Source organism: Oncorhynchus mykiss, chromosome 11, assembly GCF_057628025.1.
Source record: "Oncorhynchus mykiss isolate SJ-2025 chromosome 11, ASM5762802v1, whole genome shotgun sequence".
NCBI classification, from domain to species: domain Eukaryota; kingdom Metazoa; phylum Chordata; class Actinopteri; order Salmoniformes; family Salmonidae; genus Oncorhynchus; species Oncorhynchus mykiss.
The window spans coordinates 50,498,733-50,522,588 of NC_143032.1; the positions used below are offsets into that span (position 1 = coordinate 50,498,733).

Consider the following 23,856-nt stretch of genomic DNA (forward strand, 5'->3'; position numbering starts at 1 on the left):
CCAAGAAGGTCCCCATTAGGCCATCTCAGCAGTTCTTGGAGGTGTCAGGATTGTTATGCGCTGCTCACTCCTACCAATGGCTGTGGAGACAGGAAGCCGACAGGTGAGCACTAATAGAGAGGACTCACTGCAATGAATATCTGAGTGACATGATGCCCTGGCTAATATGGCCTCTTGCCAATCAGCTCTCCCTAGTGGGCAATCTCCTTGACAGAAAGCTGCCCACTGCTACAACAGTGAGAACTGGGAAGAAGGCCCATTCAGGCATTCATGGTGGAGAGAATACTTGTAGTGTTGTTACAGTAAATAAACATCTGCAGATGTGTTGTTGTCACAAATGTACTGTATATGTGAATGTATTTGACTGTATTTGTGTGTGTGTGTGTGTGTGTGTGTGTGTGTGTGTGTGTGTGTGTGTGTGTGTGTGTGTGTGTTTGTGTGTGTGTGTGTGTGTGTGTGTGTGTGTGTGTGTGTGTGTGGAATGATGGAAATGAGTGTGTGTGTGGAATGATGGAAATAAGCAGAGTTTTCTCTATCTGATACAGTAATGAGGGATTTGTTACTTTTGGGGCATCTGATTGGATAGACCAGGGGGGTGAGAGAAAGGAGTTTGTCAAGGCTGTGGAGTTTCAGCAGTGGGTCTTCCTGATCAGGCTAATCCCCCTATAGTTCCACAAGCACACATACATACACCAGAGGAGGCCGGTGGGAGGAGCTATAGGAGAACGGGCTTATTGTAATGGCTGGAATGAAATTAATGGAACGGTATCAAACAAATAGAAAGTACATGTTTAACTCGTTCCATTTATTCCATCCCAGCCATTACAATGAGTATGTCCTCCTGTCGCTCCTCCCACCAGCCTCCTCTAACACACACACATTCCAGTGGGATCACAGGGCCAGCGTGGCTCTGGTTTAGCCTTAAAGCCTTTAGACCGTGGGTTGGACTGGACAGGACTGGTGTCAGGGTCCAGCGAGAGTGTGAGGTTTAGAGAGATAGAGATGCCTTCAGCACTGGTCCTGTTTTTCACAGAACGCTCCCAGCAATGCAGCACAGCAACACACTCAGGTAAGTGACTAAGGTGTCTGATTCAGGAGTACTGTTTTTGATCTACAGTACCTTATTCTAACTCAGAGTCCCCAGTGATGGTTCTGAGGTGTAAACCTACTGGTTTCTAATATTACATAAGTAGTACTTATTGAATTTTCATTGTCCTCCAAGAGAGGCTAAAAAGGCCTATCTCTAGCAGCTAATGTAGTCTCATATAACAGCACAAAAATAACACATTCTCTGTGCAGAGGCATGATAGGAGAAACTGTTGTGAATTCTCACAGGTACTGGTTTTTATTGAAGGACATTTTGATGTAGCCTAGACATAACAACCACAAGAGAAGGAAAATAATTGGTACCACTTAAAACAGAAGGTTTGAGATGGTCTTTAATCCACTGTCATTTCTCTTTATTCCATTAACTTTTCTATATTCAGTTTACGTAAATTCATTGCTGTATTTTGTATTCGTTAGGAAATGAAATGTTATTTTTGTTAAGAGATTCTGTTTCATTTGATGTATTACTTTCCTTTATAAAATCCTCATTTCCATTTACTGCTCTCCATGGCCTCTAGTGGCCTTCATTTGAATAATTTATGTACCTTTCTACGAACATAATATATACAATAGTATGTGAGCTTCAAATACTAACTGCTGTGGACACAGGAGAGAACATGAAAGATTTTTGAAAGATTTTTTATATTTCACTTACTGTTCTGACCATCACTCATATTTAAATAATCTACAGGTGTAATAGTTTAATTTGATCACTTGTCACAGAGACATTTCCTGTGCAGCAGGAATTGCAATATTGTAGTGTATTTAAAATGTCAAACTTGATTTGACCTAAAGAAAAAAGTTATCACCCACATCAAACAAAAAATGAATGACCTGTTGCTGCAGGATTATTTTCCTGCTGTGAAAAACTGGTCAAATTATGATAATACTTATTCCCAAAACAAGTGTCTCACTATACAGTATGCTAAAGTGCATCTTCCTCAGTCAAAAGTAGGGTTGCAAAATTCCTGGACTTTTCAATAAATTCCCTTGTTTTCCAGAAATCCTGGTTGGAGGATTCCAGATTTCCATCTTATTCCCTCTTGATTCCCAGGAATCCAGGAAAACCGGGGAATTTATTGAAAGTTCCAGGAATTTTGTAACCCTAGTCATGAGTCGCCTAACTGGGACAGTCAATTAAAATGAGATGCTCATCCAAAAAGCGTGTATTTTCGTCCAGACCATCATGAAAGAAGCACAATGAAAATGGGTTAATTGGAATCTTCCACTGTTTGCATTTGTCTAAAATAAAGGAAAAGTAATTGAAAAGACAAAGAAAATTCCAAAAGCATTTTGCTCTTTATTTCATGCACATGGTGATTAAAACATTTAAAGTGCAATTGATACAAGTAGCTAAGCATGTAATCCTTTGGCTCACTGCTCCTGCCAAAGGTCCAATTAGTAAAACCAGGAGCATCTTCCAAAATCAGTTTGACAGCAATTAAGTTAAAGAGAATATCTTCACACAGTAACAAAACATAATTTCAGTTCTATTTTCAGAGTTGAAATATGATTCTCATTTATTTTTTGTATTTTTTTATAAAGTTAAGTCAAAACTCAAATACGACCAGCGAGATGGAGACAGAGAAAGCCTGGAGGTAAAGATAATGTTCAATTTACTGTACAGTGTGTACAAATCTAGACCACACACACAGGGATAGAGATTAAAGGGAAAGAGTACAAAGAAAATGGAGGGTGGTACAGGGGTCTTGTGGTCTCTGTGTCCATTTGTATCCCAGTTATGGTTTTCTGTTGTTTTTGTGTTTTCCCTGTTGTGTGGTTTCCTAATCTTATCTTATGTTGTGTTCCTCCGCTCCCACCGTGCTTTTACCGAGAACATGAAAACATCGTCAGTCTCATGCCATCGCTGTTACACCTACTCCCGTCGGAAACGGGAGGGATCTACTTTGTTCGCAGCAGTGTATGAGCACATTGGCTCCAAACTGTCGGGGGGGGGGGGGGGGGGTGGGGGGGAATGCTCGCTGAGTCAGGTTGACCTGTCTAAAGTAGCCCCCCTGCCCCTCCCCTTCCCGTGGCTTGACTTGTTCAGAGTAATGGTTAATCGTGGGAAGTCTGGTGTCAGGGTAAGTGTGCCTGTGTGGAGTTCGGCCTGCCAGGCGGTCGGGAGGTTGGAGGTCGTGCCGGCAAGGATTTTGGCATGCCGTGGGGTGACAGGGCCAGTCAGGCGGAGAGACAGTGTGTTGTTCTTTTTCCGACGGAGGGGAAAGCCCTGTACAAGCAGAGTGGGTTGGGAATAAGGGGGATGGGATTTCTCCTAGAATAAAAGCCGGAGAAAAAAAACATTTTGCTGTGTGGTGTTCCTGCCATAGCTGCTGTGGGTTAAAGGGAGGCTCGGTTCCCATCCTGCTGTGTCTTTTAGCTGTCCCATCCCGGAGTTGGGAGGTGCCGTGTTCCCAGACACCCCTACTGTCATGCTCAGTCCGCAAAACCTCATGCAAACTAACACTTCCTGTGTGGATGGGGTCTACGCAAACAACAACAAGTAATCTATCAAATTAACAACAACTACCTTATACACACACAAATGTAAGGGATGAATAAGAATATGTACATATAGATATATAGATGAGCGATGGCCGTGCGGTATAGGTAATATGCAGTAGATGGTATAGAGCAGTATATACATATGAGATGAGTGACGTAGGATATGTAAACATTGTTAAAGTGGCATATTTAAAGTGACAAATGATCAGCATAGGCAAGATGCAGTAGATGGTATAGAGCAGTATATACATATGAGATGAGTAATGTAGGATATGTAAACATTATTAAAGTAGCATTATTTAAAGTGACTAATGATAGGCAAGATGCAGTAGATGGTATAGAGCAGTATATACATATGAGATGAGTAATGTAGGATATGTAAACATTATTAAAGTGGCGTTATTTAAAGTGACTAATGATACCTTTATTAAGCCCATTTATTCAAGTGGCCAGAGATTTGAGTCTGCAGGTTGACAGCAGCCTCTCTATGTTTAACAGTCTGATGGCCTTGAGACAGAAGCTGTTTTTCAGTCTCTCGGTCCCAGCTTTGATGCACCTGTACTGACCTTGCCTTCTGTATGATAGTGGGATGAACAGGCAGTGGCTCGGGTGGTTGTTGTCCTTGATGATCTTTTCGGCCTTCCTATTGTAACAGTATAACTTTAGTACGTCCCCTCGGCCCTACCCGGGCTCGAACCAGGGACCCTCTGCACACACAGACAACTGACACCCACGAAGCATCGTTACCCATCGCTCCACAAAAGCCGCGGCCCTTGCAGAGCAAGGGGAACAACTACTTCAAGGTTTCAGAGTGAGTGACGTCACCGATTGAAACGCTATTAGCGCGCACCACCGCTAACTAGCTAGCCATTTCACATCGGTTACACTGTGACATCGGGTGCTGTAGGTGTCCTGAAGGGCAGGTAGATTGCCCCCGGGGATCAATCAAATGTAATGTATTTATAAAGCCCTTCTTACATCAGCTGATGTCACAAAGTACTGTACAGAGACCCAGCCTAAAACCCCAAACAGCAAGCGATGCAGGTGTAGAGGCACGGTGGCTAGAAAAAACTCCCTAGAAAGGCAGGAACCTAGGAAGAAACCGAGAGAGGAACAGGCTATGAGGGGTGGCCAGTCCTCTTCAGGCTTTGCCGGGTGGAGATTATAACAGAACATGGCCAAGATGTTCAAATGTTCATAGATGACCAGCAGGATCAAATAATAATAATCACAGTGGTTGAAGAGGGAGCAACAGGTCAGCACCTCAGGAGTAAATGTCAGTTGGCTTTTCATAGCCGATCGTTCAGAGTATCTCTACCGCTCCTGCTGTGTTACGAACCGGCTCAAAGTCCGTAACAAAAAGGGAGACAACGTGGTGATAAAGAATAACAAAATATATTTATTAACTGAAGTAAGGTAAATACAATTAACAATGGTGTGTGTACTCAGTAGTGTAAGTGAGTGGTTGCGTGTATACATGTGATAATGAGGGGTTTTGAAAGGTGCCAACGCAAACAAACAAAACAGCCACAAAAATGCCTAAACCAAAATATGTCTGTCTGCATGGAGAGACTCTCCCCAATGATGGATTGAGTCCGCCCCCCCCCCCCCCCCCCCCCTCCATAAAACTGAGGACCAACAAGGACCCCGGAACACCATACAGGTCACACAAATTTACCTGGCACAACTCCATTCTGGAGTTGCAACAAGATAGTTTTGCTCAGTGCACTGGTGCACAATGGTATATGGACCTTGAAACTTGGCTTGAAAAGGAAAACCAACAATTGGTGACGAGGCTCAGTTCGCCGATCAAATATGCCCTTCATCCTCTCCTGTGAAGATGATAGCTTCTCTTTAGCCATTTCACCAGCGGCGTACAGACGTCGCCTGAAATCAACACACATAAGATAACAGGGACTGAGGCTCGGGAGACTTCTGGAGAACAGATAGAAGCACCCAATGTCCAAACACAAGGTAATTTGGACTGAAACCCGTATTCTCCTGTGAAACCTCCCTAGCGTCTAACAGTAACCAAGGCTACACCTCCTCCCAATTCTTATCCATCTCAGTACAATAAGCTCTCAACAAAGACTTAAGTGTTTGATGGAAACGTTCCAGTGCTCCTTGACTTTGCACGTGATAGGCGCTAGACAAATTGTGTTTAATATGGAGCTGTTGGAGAACCTGACCAAACAGATTAGAGGTGAAATTAGATCCTTGATCACTCTGAATGACCTTAGGGATTCAAATTAGTGAGAAAAATTGAATCAAATCTTTTAGCACAGACTTAGTCGTGATAGACCGGAGAGGATAGGCAGCAGAACATCTAGTGGTTAGACACATCACAGTGAAAAGGTAGCTACTACCCTTTTTAGAATGAGGCAAAGGACCAACACAGTCAATAACCAGATACTCAAAAGGTTGGCTGAGTACAGGAATAGGAAACAGTGGTACCGGCTTAATAGCTTGATTAGGTTTACCAGTTAATTGACAGGTGTGTCAAGTTTTGATGAACTCAGAAACATCTCTCTTTAACCTAGGCCAAAAGAAATGTCTTAATATGCAGTTGTAGGTTTTCCAGCAACGTCGTTGTGGGATGTTGTCAACACCAACTCACGAAGCTTAACAGGTACAACAACCTGACTAATCACCTCCCCCAAAAAACAACTACCATGAGACACCCACTTTCTCATCAGGACATCCTCTTGGATAAAATAGCCATGGGCGACATCGCCCAACTGTTCCACCGCCACAATTTGGTCACTCAACTCTTCTAATGTGGGGTCAGTCCGTTGCTCCTTGATTAGATCTGAGCGGGGTACAGATAACGGGATAACAGGGAAAGCAGTAACAGACTTCTTTGTGGTATTCTCGTTAGCCGGAGCAGTGACCAGGTTGCCACGGCTCATAGAACGTGTCACTGCACACGCAGAGAACGCCTCTGGGAAACTCTGCGCACTCTCATCGGGTATCCCTACAAATGACGGCTTAGTGGAAACCACTAGAGATGGAAACATGACAGGCCATACACGCTCACCAGCCAAGTTATTCCCAAGGATAACGTCGATACCCTCAATAGGCAATGAAGGACGCACCCCCTCAACAACCTCTCCTTTCACCAGTTCACAATCCAACATCAGTTTATTCAATGGAACTGACAGTGTATTCAAACGTATTCCCCTAATTAGAACACTATTTCCTGAATCAGTCTCAGCAGAGAAGGGTAACACAGACTCCAACACAAACGATTCAGAGGCACCTGTGTCTCTCAGGATCTTCACTGGCACTAGGTCCTTACTTGTTATGGCTGCAATCCAGCTAACGGGATCATTATGACAACTACCAGTGAAAATAGAGGCCGCCAAATTCAAACCACAGGGATCTCATAATTACAATTCCTAAAACATATATGTGTCCTATATCATTTTAAAAGTAATCTTGTTGTTAATCCCACAAAAGTATCCGATTTCAAATATGTATATCAGCAAAAGCATTACAAACTATTATGTTAGGTCTCCACCAAACCACAATAAGCACAGCCATTTTCCAGCTAAATGTAGCATTCACAAAAAGCAGAAATAGAGATAAGATTAATCACTAACCTTGAATTATCTTCTTCAGATGACACTCATAGGACTTCATGTTACACAATACATGCATGTTTTGTTTGATAAAGTTCATATTTATATAAAAAAAATCTGTGTTTCACTAATGTAGATTCACTAGTTCCAAAAACATCAAGTGATTTTGCATAGCCACATCGTTTCAACAGAAATACTCATCATAAATGTAGATGATAAAACATGTTATACACATGGAATTATAGATATACCTCTCCTTAATGCAACCGCTGTGTCAGATTTCAAAAAAAGTTTACGGAAAAAACAACACATGCAATAATCTGAGACGGAGCTCAGAACAGTAGTCAAATTAGCCGCCATGTTGGAGTCAACAGAAACCAGAAAATACATGATACATGTTTCCTCACCTTTGATGAACTTCATCAGAATGCAGTCCTATGAATTCCAGGTCCACAATAAATGCTTGATTTGTTCGAAAATGTCCGTTATTTATGTCCAATTAGCAACTTTGGTTAGCGCGTTTGGTAAACAATTCCAAAGTCACAAAGTGCGTCCACTATAACGTGACGAAATGTCCAAAAGTTCCGTAACAGTCAGTAGAAACGTGTCAAACGATGTACTGAATCAATCTTTAGAATGTTGTTTACATATATCTTGAATAACATTCCAACCGGAGAATTAGAATGACTTCAGACAACCGGTGGAACGCAGGTCCTTCCCCTGTGAACGCGCATGGTGAAAGCATGGTCAACTCGTGGCAGTGGTGACTATTTCCTGTCTCATTCAACCCCCCTTCACATTAAAGTCATCAGACAAAGTTCTATTGACTGGTGACACCTAGTGGAAGGCTTAGGAACGGAAAACTCATCCATATCTCTTTGTAATTTCAATGAGAGATTGGTTGAAAATCTGACACCCCCCAAAAAAATCCAAACAGGAAGTGGAATTTCTCAGGTTTTTGAGTTCTGTTATACTCACAGGCATAATTCAAACAGTTTTAGAAACTTCAGAGTGTTTTCTATCCAATACTACTGATAATATGCATATATTAGCAACTGAGACTGACGAGCTGGCTGTTCACAATGGACACCTTTTCATCCAAGCTACTCAATACTGCCCCTGCAGCCATAAAAAGTTAACATCGACACAAAACCCTCTTTAATGAAAGGTAAATAGTCATCAATATCAATAGGGTCAATATGGACTTTCACATGTCCCTGGGCATGAGACAGTGTGTCAGGAGTGAACTGATGTGGAACATCTGCAGCTAAGACTGCAGGCTTAGATTTAACGTAAGCACAAGTACTGAATTTTCCCCTAGCCCTGAGAACCGGACATTTGTTTTTCCCATGACCTGAACCTTGACAGTAATGACACTCTTGCCACTCACCCCGAATACGGGGCTCTGCAAAAACACTTTTGTGAGTCAAAACATACTCGTCCTCCAAAACCACAGCTTCAGCGACAGTCTTTACTTTTCATTCATTAATGTACATGGCTATATGATCAGGCATTGTGTCCTTAAATTGCTCTAGCATAATCAGATCCCACAGCCCTTGGAAAGTCATAACTGCAGAGGTGGAACACCAGCAATTAAACTGTTGAAGATAACTCTCGCGCCAACTCAACATGAGTCTGTTTATTATACCTTTTTAAAGTTCTAAATCGTTGGCGGTAAGCCTCAGGGACCAATTCGTAAATCTGTAACACAGCCATTTTAAACTTATCATATTTGACACTGTCCGCTACTCTAAGAGCTGAATATGCTTCCTGCGCTTTACCAGTCAACACAGACTGCAACATTAAAGTGAGGGCCGGCTTAGGCCAACTCCTAGCGTCAGCAACACGCTCAAACAACAAAAATAATGTCTCAGAGTCCTTCTCATTAAATTTGGGCAACAACCGTAAGTTCCCAACAATATCAAATGTGTCCGGGGTACGACCAAAAGAGGAACGACCCCTAGGTAAATCTGGGTCACCTTCCCAGAGCAAACACTCCCCTGAGAGATTTCCTTCCCTAACCAGCTCTAGCCGCTCTTGTTGCAGCTTGATTTTAGCACTCTCCATATCTTGTTTAAATGCCAATTCCATTTTCATACTTTACTAGGACTAACTGATGGAGCGGCCATTGTAATGGCTGCCCCAGTGGTGATTTCAAGAATACCCCATCAGATTGGCCTTCAATATGAATCTAATATAATTTTTTGGACGTTTATCACTAATTTCAACCTTGTAGTGTTCAGCGATCTTCAATAGCTGTTCTTTAGTACATCATTCCAACAGTTCCTCTGATGGAAAGAGAATTAACTTGTCTACATTAGACGCCATAGTCAGAAGTAAATACAAAAAAAAAATTCTCGCTCTTTCCCTCTGCTGAACACACCAGACCATACCACAAGATAAGTGACAATCACACTGGGCACCACAGAAGAGATAGATGAGATATATATATATATATATATATATATGGAGCTACCCCAAAACCTACAGTAACTCAACCCTAGTCTTTGTGCAGATTTGCGGTGGGTAATTACGCACTGCAGCCCACTGGCAAGGAAATAAACCACGCAGCACGCTGGCAGATTGCCATAAGCCACGGATGTGCCCCCAGACAACTGCTCAATCCACACACACCACACAAAAAATAAACAAAATAACCATGCCCAACGTATTCCAAAATGAAACACGTCGCTAAGCCTAACAGGGGAAAAAGGCTATAGCTCCAGGTAGTAAGTGTCACTACCCTAACCAAATCTCCCACTGAAGTACTCAGCCGACTGTACTCACCTCCTCGGACCATGTCCCAACAGCGAGTAGAGCAAGAGTCTGCAGCCTGGGCAGTGGCCTGGAAACTAACCAATATACTCTCCTCAACGCAGCACAGAACCAACTATCCACTACAGTGGCAAGTTTACCAAACAAACAAAGGCAACCAGTACTGGTCCTACAACTCAAACAAGCTGTAACAAAAGATGCAAACAAAGCACGTACAGAGTTCTCAAACATTAACTCCACGTTTTCTCCCAAACACAATAAACATACTAGTAAGCCCAACGACACTAGTATTAGTCCTTCATAATGCTATGCGCCAAAATGTCTAGGAACAAACCTTATGATCCTGGACAAGCCCCCAATTGTCACGAACCGGCTCAAAGCCCATAACAAAAAGGGAGACAATGTGGAGATAAATAATAACAAAATATATTTATTAACTGAAGTAAAGTAAATACAATTAACAATGGTGTGTGTACTCAGTAGTGTAAGTGAGTGGCTGTGTGTATACATGTGATAATGAGGGGTGTTGAAAGGTGCCAACGCAAACAAACAAAACAGCCACAAAAATGCCTAAACCAAAATATGTTTGTGTCTGCATGGGAAGAGTCTACCCAATGAATGGGGAATAGGTGCATTTATTCTGGGACTCACCAGAGCCCAGGTGTGTCCCATTTCTCTGATGACCCTCCCGGCTCCGCCCACCGGCATCCTATTAAGGAAAACAAGAGCGAAGAGAAAGAATTCAGCAGACAGAGTGGGAGGGTTGTCACATGCTGTCTCTAGAGAGTTGAAAACAGCAGGTCTGGGACAAGGAGGTACGTTCGGTGAACAGCTCAGGGTTCCATAGCCGCAGGCAGAACAGTTGAAACTGGAGCAGCAGCATGACCAGGTAGACTGGGGACAGCAAGGAGTCATCAGGACAGGTAGCCCTGAGGCATGGTCCTAAGGCTCAGGTTCTCCGAGAGAGGGAGAGAGAGAGAATAAGGGAGAGAGAACTTGAAACTTTCCACCTTCTCCTCTACTGTCCCATCAATGTTTTATTTATTTATTTTTATTTCACCTTTATTTAACCAGGTAGACTAGTTGAGAACAAGTTCTCATATGCAACTGCGACCTGGCCAAGATAAAGCATAGCAGTGTGAAGTCTATATACATTGTGTGCAAAAGGCATGAGGAGGTAGGCGAATAATTACAATTTTGCAGATTAACACTGGAGTGATAAATGATCAGATGGTCATGTACAGGTAGAGATATTGGAGTGCAAAAGAGCAGAAAAGTAAATAAATATAAACAGTATGGGGATGAGGTAGCAGCAGATGTTTGAAGTTGGTGAGGGAGATATGGATGGGGGGGTGCGTCTAGGACTCTGAGGACGCGTCTAGGGATGCCGTCTGGGCCGGCAGCCTTGCGAGGGTTAACAAGTTTAAATGTTTTACTCACGTTGGCCACAGAGAAGGAGAGTGCACAGGCTTTGGTAGCGGGCCGTGTCAGTGGCACTGTATTGTGTATTGTGTATTTGTTGGTCATTTGATTTGATTTGATTTGTTCTCAAAGCGTGCAAAGAAGTTGTTTAATTTGTCTGGGAGCAAGACATCGATGTCCGCAACGGGGCATGTTTTCTTTTTGTAATCCGTGATTGACTGTAGACCCTGCCACATACGTCTCATTTTTGAGCTTTTGAATTGCGACTCTACTTTGTCTCTATACTGACGCTTTGCTTTTTTGATTGCCATGCGGAGGGAATAGCTGCACTGTTTGTATTCGGTTTTGAGCGAATGCTGCCATCAATCCACGGTTTCTGATTAGAAAATGTTTTAATAGTCACAGTGGGTACGACATCTCCTGTGCACTTGTTAATAAACTTGCTCACCGAGTAAGCGTATATGTCAATGATGTTGTCTGAGGCTATCCGGAACATATCCCAGTCCACCTGATCGAAGCAATCCTGAAGCGTGGAATCCGATTGGTCAGACCAGCGTTGGACAGACCGGAGCACAGGCATTTCCTGTTTTGGTTTCTGTCTATAGGCTGGGAGCAACAAAATGGTGTCATGGTCAGATTTGCTGAAGGCAGAGCGGGGGAGGGCTTTGTATGCATCACAGAAGTTAGAGTAGCAATGATTCAGAATGCTCGCAGCCTGTGCATTCAATATTCTGATAGAATTTAGGAAGTCTCGTTCTCAGGTTAGCTTTGTTAGAATCCCCGTCTACAATAAATGCAGCCTCCGGATGTATTGTTTCTAGTTTACATAGAGTTCAGTGAAGTGAACTTTCAGGGACAACGAGGTATCTGCTTGGGGGGGATATAGACGGCTGTGACTATAATAGAAGAGAATTCTCTTGAAAGATAATTCACATATCTATTCGATAATGTATCCGTCGGGACAATTGGTTTCTCATAAGAAGCGATTGGAAAAATGTCTACTTGTGTACTTTATGCAAGATTTTCTGTGGGAGCCATCATGTGACCACTTGCTAAATGTGGTCCCTTACAGCTATTCTTCAACATAAATGCGTAAAAAAGACGTCACAATGCTGTAGACACCTTGGGGAATACGTAGAAAACATAAGCTCATTCGTAGCTCATTCACAGCCATATAAGGAGTCATTGGCATGAGGCGGTTTCAAAAAATGCGCCACTTCCTGATTGGATTTTTATCTGGGTTTCGCCTGTAACATCAGTTCTGTTGCACTCACAGACAATATCTTTGCAGTTTTGGAAACGTCAGAGTGTTTTCTATCCAAAGCTGTCAATTATATGCATAGTCGAGCATCTTGTCGTAACAAAATATCCCGTTTAAAATGGGAACGTTTTTTATCCAAAAATGAAAATACTGCCCCCTAGTTATAAAAGGTTAATGCCTAATTGCAAACAGGATACATGTTTTGGAATATTTTTATTCTGTACAGGCTTACTTTTTTTCCACTCTGTCATTTAGGTTAGTATTGTGGAGTAACAACAATGTTGTTGATCCATTCTCAGTTTTCTCCTTTCACAGCCATTAAACTGGCCTCATGGCCTCATGGTGAAATTCCTGAGCGGTTTCCTTCCTCTCCGGCAAGTTAGGAAGAACGCCTGTATCTTTGTAGTGACTGTGTGTATTGATACACCATCCAAAGTTTAATTAATAACTATGCTTTTTTAATGTTTTACACATCTAACAATCGGTGCCCTTCTTAACGAGGCATTGAAAAATCTCCCTGGTCTTTGTGGTTGAATCTGTGTTTGAAATTCACTGCTCGACTGAGGGACCTTACAGATAATTGTAGGTGTGGGGCACAGAGATGATGTAGTCAATTGGGTGCCCCAGTAAACAGCCGGCGCAACAGCACACCATAATTGCTAATTAGCAAGTTATTTGGCTTGCTAGCACAAAATGACAAGTTTGTGTTTCTTGACCCAATCAAAAAACTGAACAAATTAGATTTGTTCCCACAACAGCACGTTGACTTGTTCTTGCCAGCACAGTCACCAGATCTCAACCCTATTGAGCTGTTGTGGGAACAGCTTGACCGTATGGTAGGTAAGAAGTGCTCATCAAGCCAATCCAACTTGTGGGAGGTGCTTCAGGAAGCATGGAGTGAAATCTCTTCAGATTACACCCCCACCAATGATCAAGGACTTCAGCTGCAGCGCAAATTTGTGCAATATCATCAGACAAAATGACAGTGAATGACAAACAAATAAACAGACAAACGGGGAATGTTTAATGACCAACAAATACACGATACTTAGATCAAAGATATGATTGACTAGCTAAATGAATAGTGTGTAATATGAATAATAAGCATAAGCATAATGTCAGGGCTGGGCTGGAACGGAAACCTGCACACCAAGTAACTAGATCTCTAGGAGCAAGGTTGGCCATGCATATTCTAGGTCTATCCGTTGTTACTTTTAACATAATTTTTGTAGTCCTACAACCAATTCTAAGAGTAAACCAATAGCATTTATAACCCATTGGAGATATACTCTTCAGTCTCTCCAGGACCTGGGACTTTCTTTGGGACCTTCATCTGCAGAAATTAGACCAGGACTTGCTTCATTATTCTTAAGTGATATAATATTTCATATTTCGTTGCAATTGTGTTTTTCTATTGTCATAGATCTCTCTTTGGGTCTGAAAATCGAATCATTAGCTATCTAGCTTAGCTAGCTACTAGCTAACGTTAGCTGGCTAACGTTGTTGTTTTTAGCAGATCAAGCTAACGCTTGTGTAATAAATAAATAAATAATATTGGAATGCTGTCTATCCTATTTACATGTAGCTAACTAGCTACCTAACTGACGTTACCTAGAATAGATGGTTAACTTGATAAACAGTTTACCCGTGTGCTACACAACCCTTACTATCCACAACGTTACTATCCATGCAGGCAATGCACCCCTTTGTGATGCTTCTTTGGTAAATATATAAACTTACGTTTTCAAAAATAGATTAGTCCCCAGACATAAAGACCATCCCACCCACAAATGCTATGTTAATTTTGGCCTTGAGAAACAACTAGACGAAGTTAGCTAGCTAGCTGTTCACAGCCGCAACGGAACAGCTGTTGTTTACAAACTCATCAGAAGTTCTTTGGGGTTCCAGTGTTCACTTCCGTTACTCCTCAAAAAGCTGTTTAAAAAGGTATATTGTCAGTGACGGATCCCAGCCCAGTGCTGTTGTTGTAGCTCTCTCCCTCAGACACCTGCAGTAGACGTGACAGCAACATCCCACCGACACACACGTTTCTTTCCATTGGCTGTCAGTTATGCTATAATACCATGGAAATTAGGAAATGTTCCATATTTATGGACTCCACAGGAGCAGGATGAAGAACTGCTCATATCTAATACATTCAAACAGAATTTACTGCCTGGGTGCACAGACCATCCGCTTACTCTCTACACTTTATCTCAATGGGGAAATGCCTGTGTCGATAAGCTATATAAAATCTTTGCATTTGAGTGTGTGTTAGTTTGCATGGATGAGTTTGTGTGAGTTAAAATACAAGTGCATGTAAGTGGAAGCTTGCGTTCTGCTCTACTGCGTTGTGTGCGCGTGCGCGCACATGCTTGATAGACATCAAATATGCACCTTAAATAGTCGATAGCAGATAGGAGACCTGTGGCTATGTGGTTTATATGTACGCACTTCAAATTCTGCAAGAGCTAGCTACCTGGTCATTGAAGAGAATGTGTCTGTGTAAGACTAACTAAATCCCCTAGGTATTGTGAAGCTTAATATGGTGATCCTCCCTTCCACTCTAATGAAGTGCTTTGTCACTTGGTAGAGACATGCCTCTCCTCCTCCCAGGTAATGAGTTGGGCTCAGACTGGGCTCAGACTCGCACTGAGGGTTTAGCTTGGTACTAGCTGCTTCCATGCCTCTTGATGTGGCACCTGTAATGCTCTAGCCTCACTCGCTCAGATTAAGAATCCTGTTGTTTGAGTTTGAGGGACGAAATGACTGAGCGTCTTCTCTTCTCTCTACAGGCACAGAAATCGTGGATAGAAAGAGCCTTCAGCAAGAGAGAATGTGTTCATATCATAGTGAGCGCCAAAGACCCCCATAGGTAAGTGAGTTTTAGAATACAATTTTGTCATCCAATGTGAATGGGAAATTATATTATTTACATCCTCCCAGACACCATACATGGCACAGTTGATCAGCGGCGGCCACTGATTGACAGAATACCTAGGGCACGAGATGGTTGTTGTCTACAACGCAGCATGACAGAAATACTGTATGTCATGTTTTCAATCTAATGGTATCTTCTTTGAGAAGATATATAAAGTGATCTGTGTGTTTGAACAACAGCATAAATACACCTATTTCACTATTGCATAATAAAACCGAATGACCACTATTGCAATGCAATAATCAAAATCACATTTTCTAACTGGGGATAGCTAGCTAACATAAAGTTGCAAAGCATGATGCGCTAGCCAGTTAATAAACATATTTCTGAGTTATTTAGATAGATAGCTATAGCTAGCTAGCTGCTTATCAATGGTAGATAACTGGTTAATTTGACCAAAATAAATCGACAAACAATTTTTCTATATTTCTCAAAAATGATGTAGCTGGTTAATTAATTTGTTCATGCTTTGTCATACACCCGGTTTTATTGTTTTTGTCCACACAACTTGTCACCCTGCCACCTACAGTAGAATCTGACAAACTAAATCAGGGAGAAACTACAAAATTGGCCATGTTTTTTTCCCCTACCAGATCCATGAAGAGGAAGGTCTTGCTAGTGTATCCCTCTATCCTTCCAATATTGTTAGTTGTAGTTGTCCGGTTTATCAAGTACCAGGCTCCTTTGACTGTTAAGATGATTTTTTTACAAGTTAATTACAAATTGACTTTTTGCTTTAGTGCCATCTAATAGAGCAGATCTAGCCATGTCTAGGTTCCCATCTTCAACCTAGAGTCACGTGCAGAAGTAAGCCATCTGGCGCGAGAGACTGATTGGGACGAGACCCAGCCCCAGAAGTTCTGACTGAACGTACATTTGAGTGCCGCAGGAAGGTCCATTTCTTTGTGTTATTATAAATTATGCCATATGCAGTTCTCCCTTACGCTAATTGAAATGCATTCCAGGTGACTACCTCATGAATCTGGTTGAGAGAATGCCAAGAGTATAGCAAAACTGTTATAAAAGGCTACTGGCTACTTCAAAGTATCTCAAATATTAAATACATTTTGATTTGTTTAACACTTTTTTGGATACTACATGATTCTATATCTGTTTTTTCCTAATTTTGATGTCTTCACTATTAGTCTACAATGTATAAAATAGTAAAAATAAAGAAAACCATTGAATGAGTATATATATATATACTGTCTATATATACAGTATATACAGTATATATATGAACGTGGTACCTTAAGCCGTTTGTAAATTGCTCCCAAGGATGAACCAGACTTGTGGAGGTCTACACATTTTTTTGGCTGATTACTTTTGATTTTCCCATGATGTCAAGCACAGGTACAGGTACACCTCCAATTGGCTCAAATGATGTCAATTAGCCTATCAGAAGCTTCTAAAGCCATGACATAATTTTCTGGAATTTCCCAAGCTGTTTAAAGGCACAGTAAACTTAGTGTTTGTAAACTTCTGACCCACTGGAATTGTAATACAGTGAATTATAAGTGAAATAATCTGTCTGGAAAAATGACTTGTGTCCTGCACAAAGTAGATGTCCTAACCGACTTGCCAAAACTATAATTTGTTAACAAGAAATTTGTGGAGTGGTTGAAAAACGAGTTTTATTAAATCCTCACCCTGTACTTGCTTCCTGTCTCCCAGCTTCTGTCATCTCAAGACCGTTACAAAGGGTTATTCAAAGGTTCTGCTTTGGGAACAGTTGAAGAACCCTTTTAGGTTCTAAATATCACATTTTCTTCTAAGTGTATGTGATAATGTCAGTCGAATGAAGGAGAGGTGTATCTCTAAAGGATGTAATTAAATGTTTGTTCCATATGTTCTGCCTAAGTGGGCATTCAGAACAAACATAATAAACATACAATAAAATGTTGTGAATCACCAAAATCACTATTTCTAGGGAGTTACATCACACTGAAATAAAGCTTGCAATTTGCAGAATGTAGCACAGAAAATAACTGATGTTTCCCATCCCCCTTCCCCTTCCCCTCTCTATCGCTGTCAAATGGTATTATGGAAATGTAAACTACTGCTATCGCTCCAGGTGACAGATGGAGAGGAAACTGCCTGACTCGAGCACAACCCACACATCACACTAGAAGCTACTGTTTGTAAGCTCTTTAGGAAAATGTTGGTGCTCCAGGATCAAATTGTTACTTTTACATCTGTAAAAAACTAGTCGACGGCGTGCAGGTGGATAGAAATGTTTTTATTTTATCTCAGGCCGGCGCTTACATCATCTCAGAATAAAGTTTCCAGTTGTCTGCTTTCAGGGGCTCCTGTCTGGACCTGTCACATTTCAACTCTATTTATGTCCTGTGCATATGACCATTGACTAATGTCTAATGGCTACATTACATGGTTTAACAGATTTGTAGGAAGGAGAGAGAGTCAGCTGCATGGGGTTTGTGTGGACAGCCTTTGAAATCTGTTCTCTCACAGTAGATGAAAGGGAACTTTACCCACATGTCACTACCTCCTCCCCAGCTCTAGTGCACATCTGGGGTCTGTTCAGAAGGATGCAACACTTTCAGAGAGAAATGTATTATGTAGAACAAACCTGAATGTCTGATATGTAGAATACGGGAATCATGTCAGCTCTATTCATGACATTTCGATCGGCAATGCTCTTTGTTTCACTTCACCTCTTGAGTTTAATGAGGAGAGTGAGGAGGAAGACGAGGAGGCTGGGAAGGAAGATGAAGAGGAGGAGAGTGAGGAAGAGGAAGCCAGCCCCTGCTCTGACTACCTGTCCACCTGTTCCCTCCTCAGGTGCTTCTGCGGCCGTCTGATTGGTCAGCACGTTGGCCTGCCCCCCGGCATCTCCTCCAGTCAGAATGATAAGGCGGAGCGTCTGGTTAAGAATGACAGCCTATCGGAGAAATGGTCTATCAGCAAACACACCCAGCTCAGCCCCACCGACGCCTTCGGAACCATCGAGTTCCAGGGAGGGGGCCACTCTAACAAAGCCATGGTGACCGCTTTATACATGGGATTGAATGATATAACATTGCTTTACATAGACATAGGATTGATAGATAAATAAGGACATACTCACATTAGCATTATCTGTAGACAGATAGGGCCTATCTACATGACTGCAGACAGATATCTTGATGAGAGTTAAAATAATCAGATTCCAATGAGCTTATTAACTGTATGTACTCAAATGTTTTGAACAGCTTTATTGTGCTCTCTCATTTGAATCTATATTTTACATTGATTCAATACCAACAAAACGATACCTACTGGTTGTTGGTTATATTATATCAGACATTTATTTTTCTGTTTCACAAACATTTGTCTTACGTACAAGAAAATGCACTGTGATAGGAAAAAATTCAAGACAAAAAAAGTGAGAAGACATACATTAACATCAAACATACAAATGTATTTCATTTGTGTGTTCATTTGCAGTATGTGCGTGTGTCCTATGACACCAAACCAGAACTCCTGCTGCACCTTATGACTAAGGAGTGGCAGCTGGACCTTCCCAAGCTGCTCATCTCAGTGCATGGGGGCCTGCAGAACTTTGAGCTGCAGCCCAAACTCAAACAGGTCTTTGGCAAGGGCCTCATCAAGGCTGCCATGACAACGGGAGCCTGGATCTTCACTGGTGGGGTCAACACAGGTGGGCTGGGTGGGTGGAGGAATAAACCAGGCCCACTTAGCGGGCTAATAACAACCACGTGCTGTGTCGTTGTTACCCATTAACCCTATGCTTCTGTTTGTCGCTGCTCTTGTTTTGTGTTAATCGTTTCTTTTAAACTCAGCTTAACCCTAATGCTTACTCTAATCTTAACTATAACTGCAACATTACATTTGGGTGTAATCTCGCTGGCGGGTGGTCACCTCATAGGGTTCAAACCCCCGAGCTGCAAGTTCAAACCCCCGAGCTGACAAGGTACAAATCTGTCGTTCTGCCCCTGAACAGGCAGTTAACCCACTGTTCCTAGGCCGACATTGAAAATAAGAATTTGTTCTTAACTGACTTGCCTAGTTAAATAAAGGTAAAATAAAATAAATATGGGAAAGGTTATCAACAGAAAGAGAAGAGAGACAGGTGTGACAGAAATGAGAGAGAGGCGCAGAGATTGGATATAGAAGAGAAAGAATGGGGGAAGACAGATGGTGAGAAACTGAAGAAATAGAATAGAAACAGAGAAGGAAAGAAAAAGACGGGAGGGTGACAAATGTACGGCGAGGACACAGGGCACAGAAAGAAGTGAATAGTGAGTGTCAGGCAGAAGGTTGAAATGAGATAATAATAATTGATTGGATTTATATAGCACTTTTCTACCAACTGAGGGACCCATAGCGCTTTACATACATAGTAGGGGGAAACTCACCTCATCCGGAACCTACCTGGGTGATGCACGGTGACCCTCCAGGCGTGACTGGGGGAGATAGAGGGGAGGAGAGTTTGAGAGAAAGGGGGAGGCTGATATATACAGTACCTGTCTGTCGCTCTGGGTGTTGTGTTAATGTCTGACTTTATCTTTTAGTAGTGGCTGTATCATATATTTAAGATCAGTCTATGTATCAATAATGACAGAATGCCTCTCTTTCTTAATCTCTCTGTCTAAAACACATACACATAAAACTCTCACTCACATGTACAATCAATTATCTCTCTCATGTCACACACATATACACTCCCTCTCTCCCCCTCTCTCTGTCACATATTACAAACATACACTCAGGGGTGATCCGGCATGTGGGTGATGCGCTGAAGGACCATGCCTCTAAATCCCGGGGGAAGATCTGCACTATCGGCATTGCCCCCTGGGGCATTGTGGAGAACCAGGAGGACCTGGTGGGAAAAGACGTAAGTTACGGTGTGTGTGTGTGAGTGCTTGCAAGCGTGTGTGCATGTGTGAGTGCATTCATACATGTGTGCCCATACTGTATTTGTGTGTGTGTGTGTGTGTGTGTGTGTGTGTGTGTGTGTGTGTGTGTGTGTGTGTGTGTGTGTGTGTGTGTGTGTGTGTGTGTGTGTGTGTGTGTGGACATGCTATTTTTAGGGGGTTTAGGGTTAAGGTTAGAATTACATTAGTAGTTAGGGTTTGGAGCTAGGATTAGGGTTAGGGTTAAGGTTAGGTTTTTGGGTTAAGGTTAGGGTTAGGGTTAAGGGTTAGGGAAAATAGGATTTTGAATGGGACTGAATTGAGTGTCCCCACAAGGTTAGCTGTACAAGACTGTGTGTGCATGTGTGTGTTTGTGCCTTCTACTGTATTTCTGTGTGTATGGGTGTTTCGGTCTCAATCAGTGGACCAGAGACTATATATAGTCTTTGACAGTTTATTTTCTAAACATGCTGAGTAAGCGGAACGTGTTGATGATGAATACTTTGTTGTGGTCCAACAGGTGGTCCGACCGTATCAGACCATGTCCAACCCGCTGAGCAAGCTGACTGTGCTCAACAGCCTGCACTCCCATTTCATCCTGGCCGATAATGGGACAACAGGGAAGTACGGTGCAGAGGTCAGACTGCGTAGACAGCTAGAGAAACACATCTCCTTGCAGAAAATCAACACACGTGAGTGGAGCCAGCCCCTGTCAATCACAGCAAGAGCCAAAAAAAGATACCTGCACACTGTATAAATGATGACCTCCCAACGTTACTGTATTCACCTATGGGAGAGTGTTTTAATTAAATATTGTGCAAGTATTTTCAGTTATTTTAATATTCCCTAAGTAATTTACACTGCATCTGTTAAATCTGCTGGATGTTGGTACTCTACTACGACCCAATGACAGGCTCGTTCATGTAGACAACCTGGTCAATATTTCATATTCATATTCATGATGGTATTCTGTCAGATTTAGCCTGATGTAATTCTCTTCAAAAGGCTTTGAAACTGGCCCTCTCTATCTTGGAGATTTTTATCCACAACCAAGTATTTAATCACCTTATGACACAGGTGATCATCACCTCAACTGAAGCCAGTAATCCTCCCTTTCCACTTCTTCTAGTGTGTGTGTGTGTGCATGTGTGCGTGTGTGTGTGTGTGTGTGTGCGTATGTGTGTGTTTGAGAGAGCTAGAAAACCTCAGCAAACAGTCAAAATAGTTCTGCCATGTGTTTCACTGATTCAGAGCTTGTATGTACGTGCATGTACACAACACAGCCACTGCTGGTGTTGAGAGTACAATTAACTTTTTCAAATGATCTCTTAGTGATGGATAAAGTTACATATCGGGACATTATTTTTTTAACAATATCTCTCAATATTATTTTTGAGCTAGTCGGCTGTACCTGCGCAAAAAAATGAAATTATTTTTCCTTCTCTTGTTCTCCGTCTTTAAAAAAAGGAAAATGGTGAGCCAATATGTTTTCAGCACTTTTATTTCCTTGACTGATGACTCGTTTTCTCATGGCTCTCTCTTATCCCTCTGCAGCAGACATATGGTAAGTAATATGTTTGGAACATCATCGCAATAAAATTGCAGTATCGAATCGCAATTCGTATGGAATCGTGATACTTAAAGAATTGCAATATATATCGTATTGGCACCTCAGTATTGTGATAATATCAAATAGTGACATCCATGGTCATTCTCAGCCCTAATATGTCTATTTGTTAGTGCATCCTCCACAACGGCATTATTTCTGAAGAAGGATTGTGAGCTTGTCTATGTGAGGCCCTTGTCACATCACATTCTTCTACTTGAATTTCCAAAGTTTTATGGAGCCTGAGCACCACGTTTATTTGCATAAATATAAAATGCACACACCTCGTTGCCGCCACTCTTAAAATAGACTTCTCAATCATTTGAAATGGAGCAAATCCAGAAATGAACCTGCTTCTGAAAACTGTATTTTCCATCAGTTATTTTTAACTAAATTCCTGCTATGATTGATTGTACCTGTCGGCTGGTTTTATCAACAAATCCCTGTTTTCAGGGACGCAAATGCTTCATTTGTAAATGATGTTGGAGTGTGCCCCTGGCTATCCGTAATTAAAAAAAACAAGAAAGTCTGGTTTGCTTAATATAAGGAATTTGAAATTACTTAACAATTACATTTAACAACTACATTTTTAACAATTACATTTACTTTTGATAGTTAAGTATATTTAAAACACAATACTTTAAGACTTTTATTCAAGTAGTATTTTTCTGTGTGACTTTCACCTCTACTTGAGTCATTTTCTATTAAGGTATCTTTAATTTTACTCAAGTATGACAACTGGGTGCTTTTTCCACCACTGCTTGGACTAACAACATGACTTTGACAATTAGAGTGTCGCTGCTCAAAACATAATTTAACTTATACCACAGTTGAATGTCTGTAGACCGTCGCTACGACTCTCAGTTTCCTTGTCGCACAGACATGAAAAAAGTCTCTGCATCTGTTATCGTGGTTACCAGACTGCCATAGCAACCACTTCAAATCCTCCTGTGATGCAGATGATGCAGGAGTTCTAAAATTCTCAGATAAATTTGCCTACTTTATTTTCGACACACTGTGGCAGTAAGCTATTTTCTGTAAGTTTGCCATTACCTTGTAAATAATTATGTTGCTGTGGGTTTATTTTCCTTTAATAATGAATTAAAAGTAGCTAAAGTTAAGACGTTGTCAGCTATACCCTGGTCATTATTTGAACTGGCTAGCCAATAGTTAATTAACTAGCTAACAATGAACAAAAACATTGTTTTTAGAAAACTGCCTTTATTTGCCTGGCTTGCTAGGTTGACATTTACTGAATACATTTTTAAACGGATAAGTTTATTGGTGTAAAAATAGAGAAGGTATGCTATTTGGAGCACCGGGCTGATGTCATGCAGAGGCTGTTGTTTTATGTTTATATTTTTCAAAACGACAACAACAAGTTTGATGTCGGACGACAATAGAATGTTCATGATGTCGCATTGACAATTGTTTACAGACACGTTGCTAGACGGACTGTAGACCAGACTTTTCTCCTATCTTTATGTACATATCTACCTCATATACCTCGTACCCCTGTACATTGATCTGGTACGGGTACTCCCTGTGTATAGCTTCATTCTTGTGTATAGCTTCATTCTTGTGTATCGCTTCATTCTTGTGTAGTGCTGGGGGAGTTTGGTTATTAAATAACTAATTGTCCGACATCGGTTCAATTACTTGAATTCCAATTAGTATTGTTTTTTTTGTGAGCCAAACAAGCTATTTCTCTAGAGAGAAATCAAATAATTGACGAGAGAAATCAAGTCAAGAACGATGTGGGATGCTTGGTTGAAGGGAGT

At 41.6% G+C, this 23,856-nt stretch overlaps 1 protein-coding gene across 3 annotated transcripts in view; it reads left to right on the forward strand.

Annotated features, from left to right (window-relative positions):
* Positions 1-23,856, forward strand: part of LOC110535806 (transient receptor potential cation channel subfamily M member 3) — a 208,449-nt gene that overhangs the window by 95,009 nt on the left and 89,584 nt on the right. For 2 of the 3 annotated variants that reach the window (XM_021621100.3, XM_021621102.3), the window contains exons 2-6: positions 15,447-15,526; positions 18,395-18,596; positions 19,040-19,253; positions 20,326-20,450; positions 20,990-21,161. In XM_021621100.3, coding sequence (XP_021476775.3) covers positions 15,447-15,526; positions 18,395-18,596; positions 19,040-19,253; positions 20,326-20,450; positions 20,990-21,161 — 793 coding nt within the window. Of the gene's footprint in view, positions 1-939; positions 1,070-15,446; positions 15,527-18,394; positions 18,597-19,039; positions 19,254-20,325; positions 20,451-20,989; positions 21,162-23,856 lie in introns of those variants that run through there. The other variant, XM_090189132.1, reaches the window with a different exon arrangement.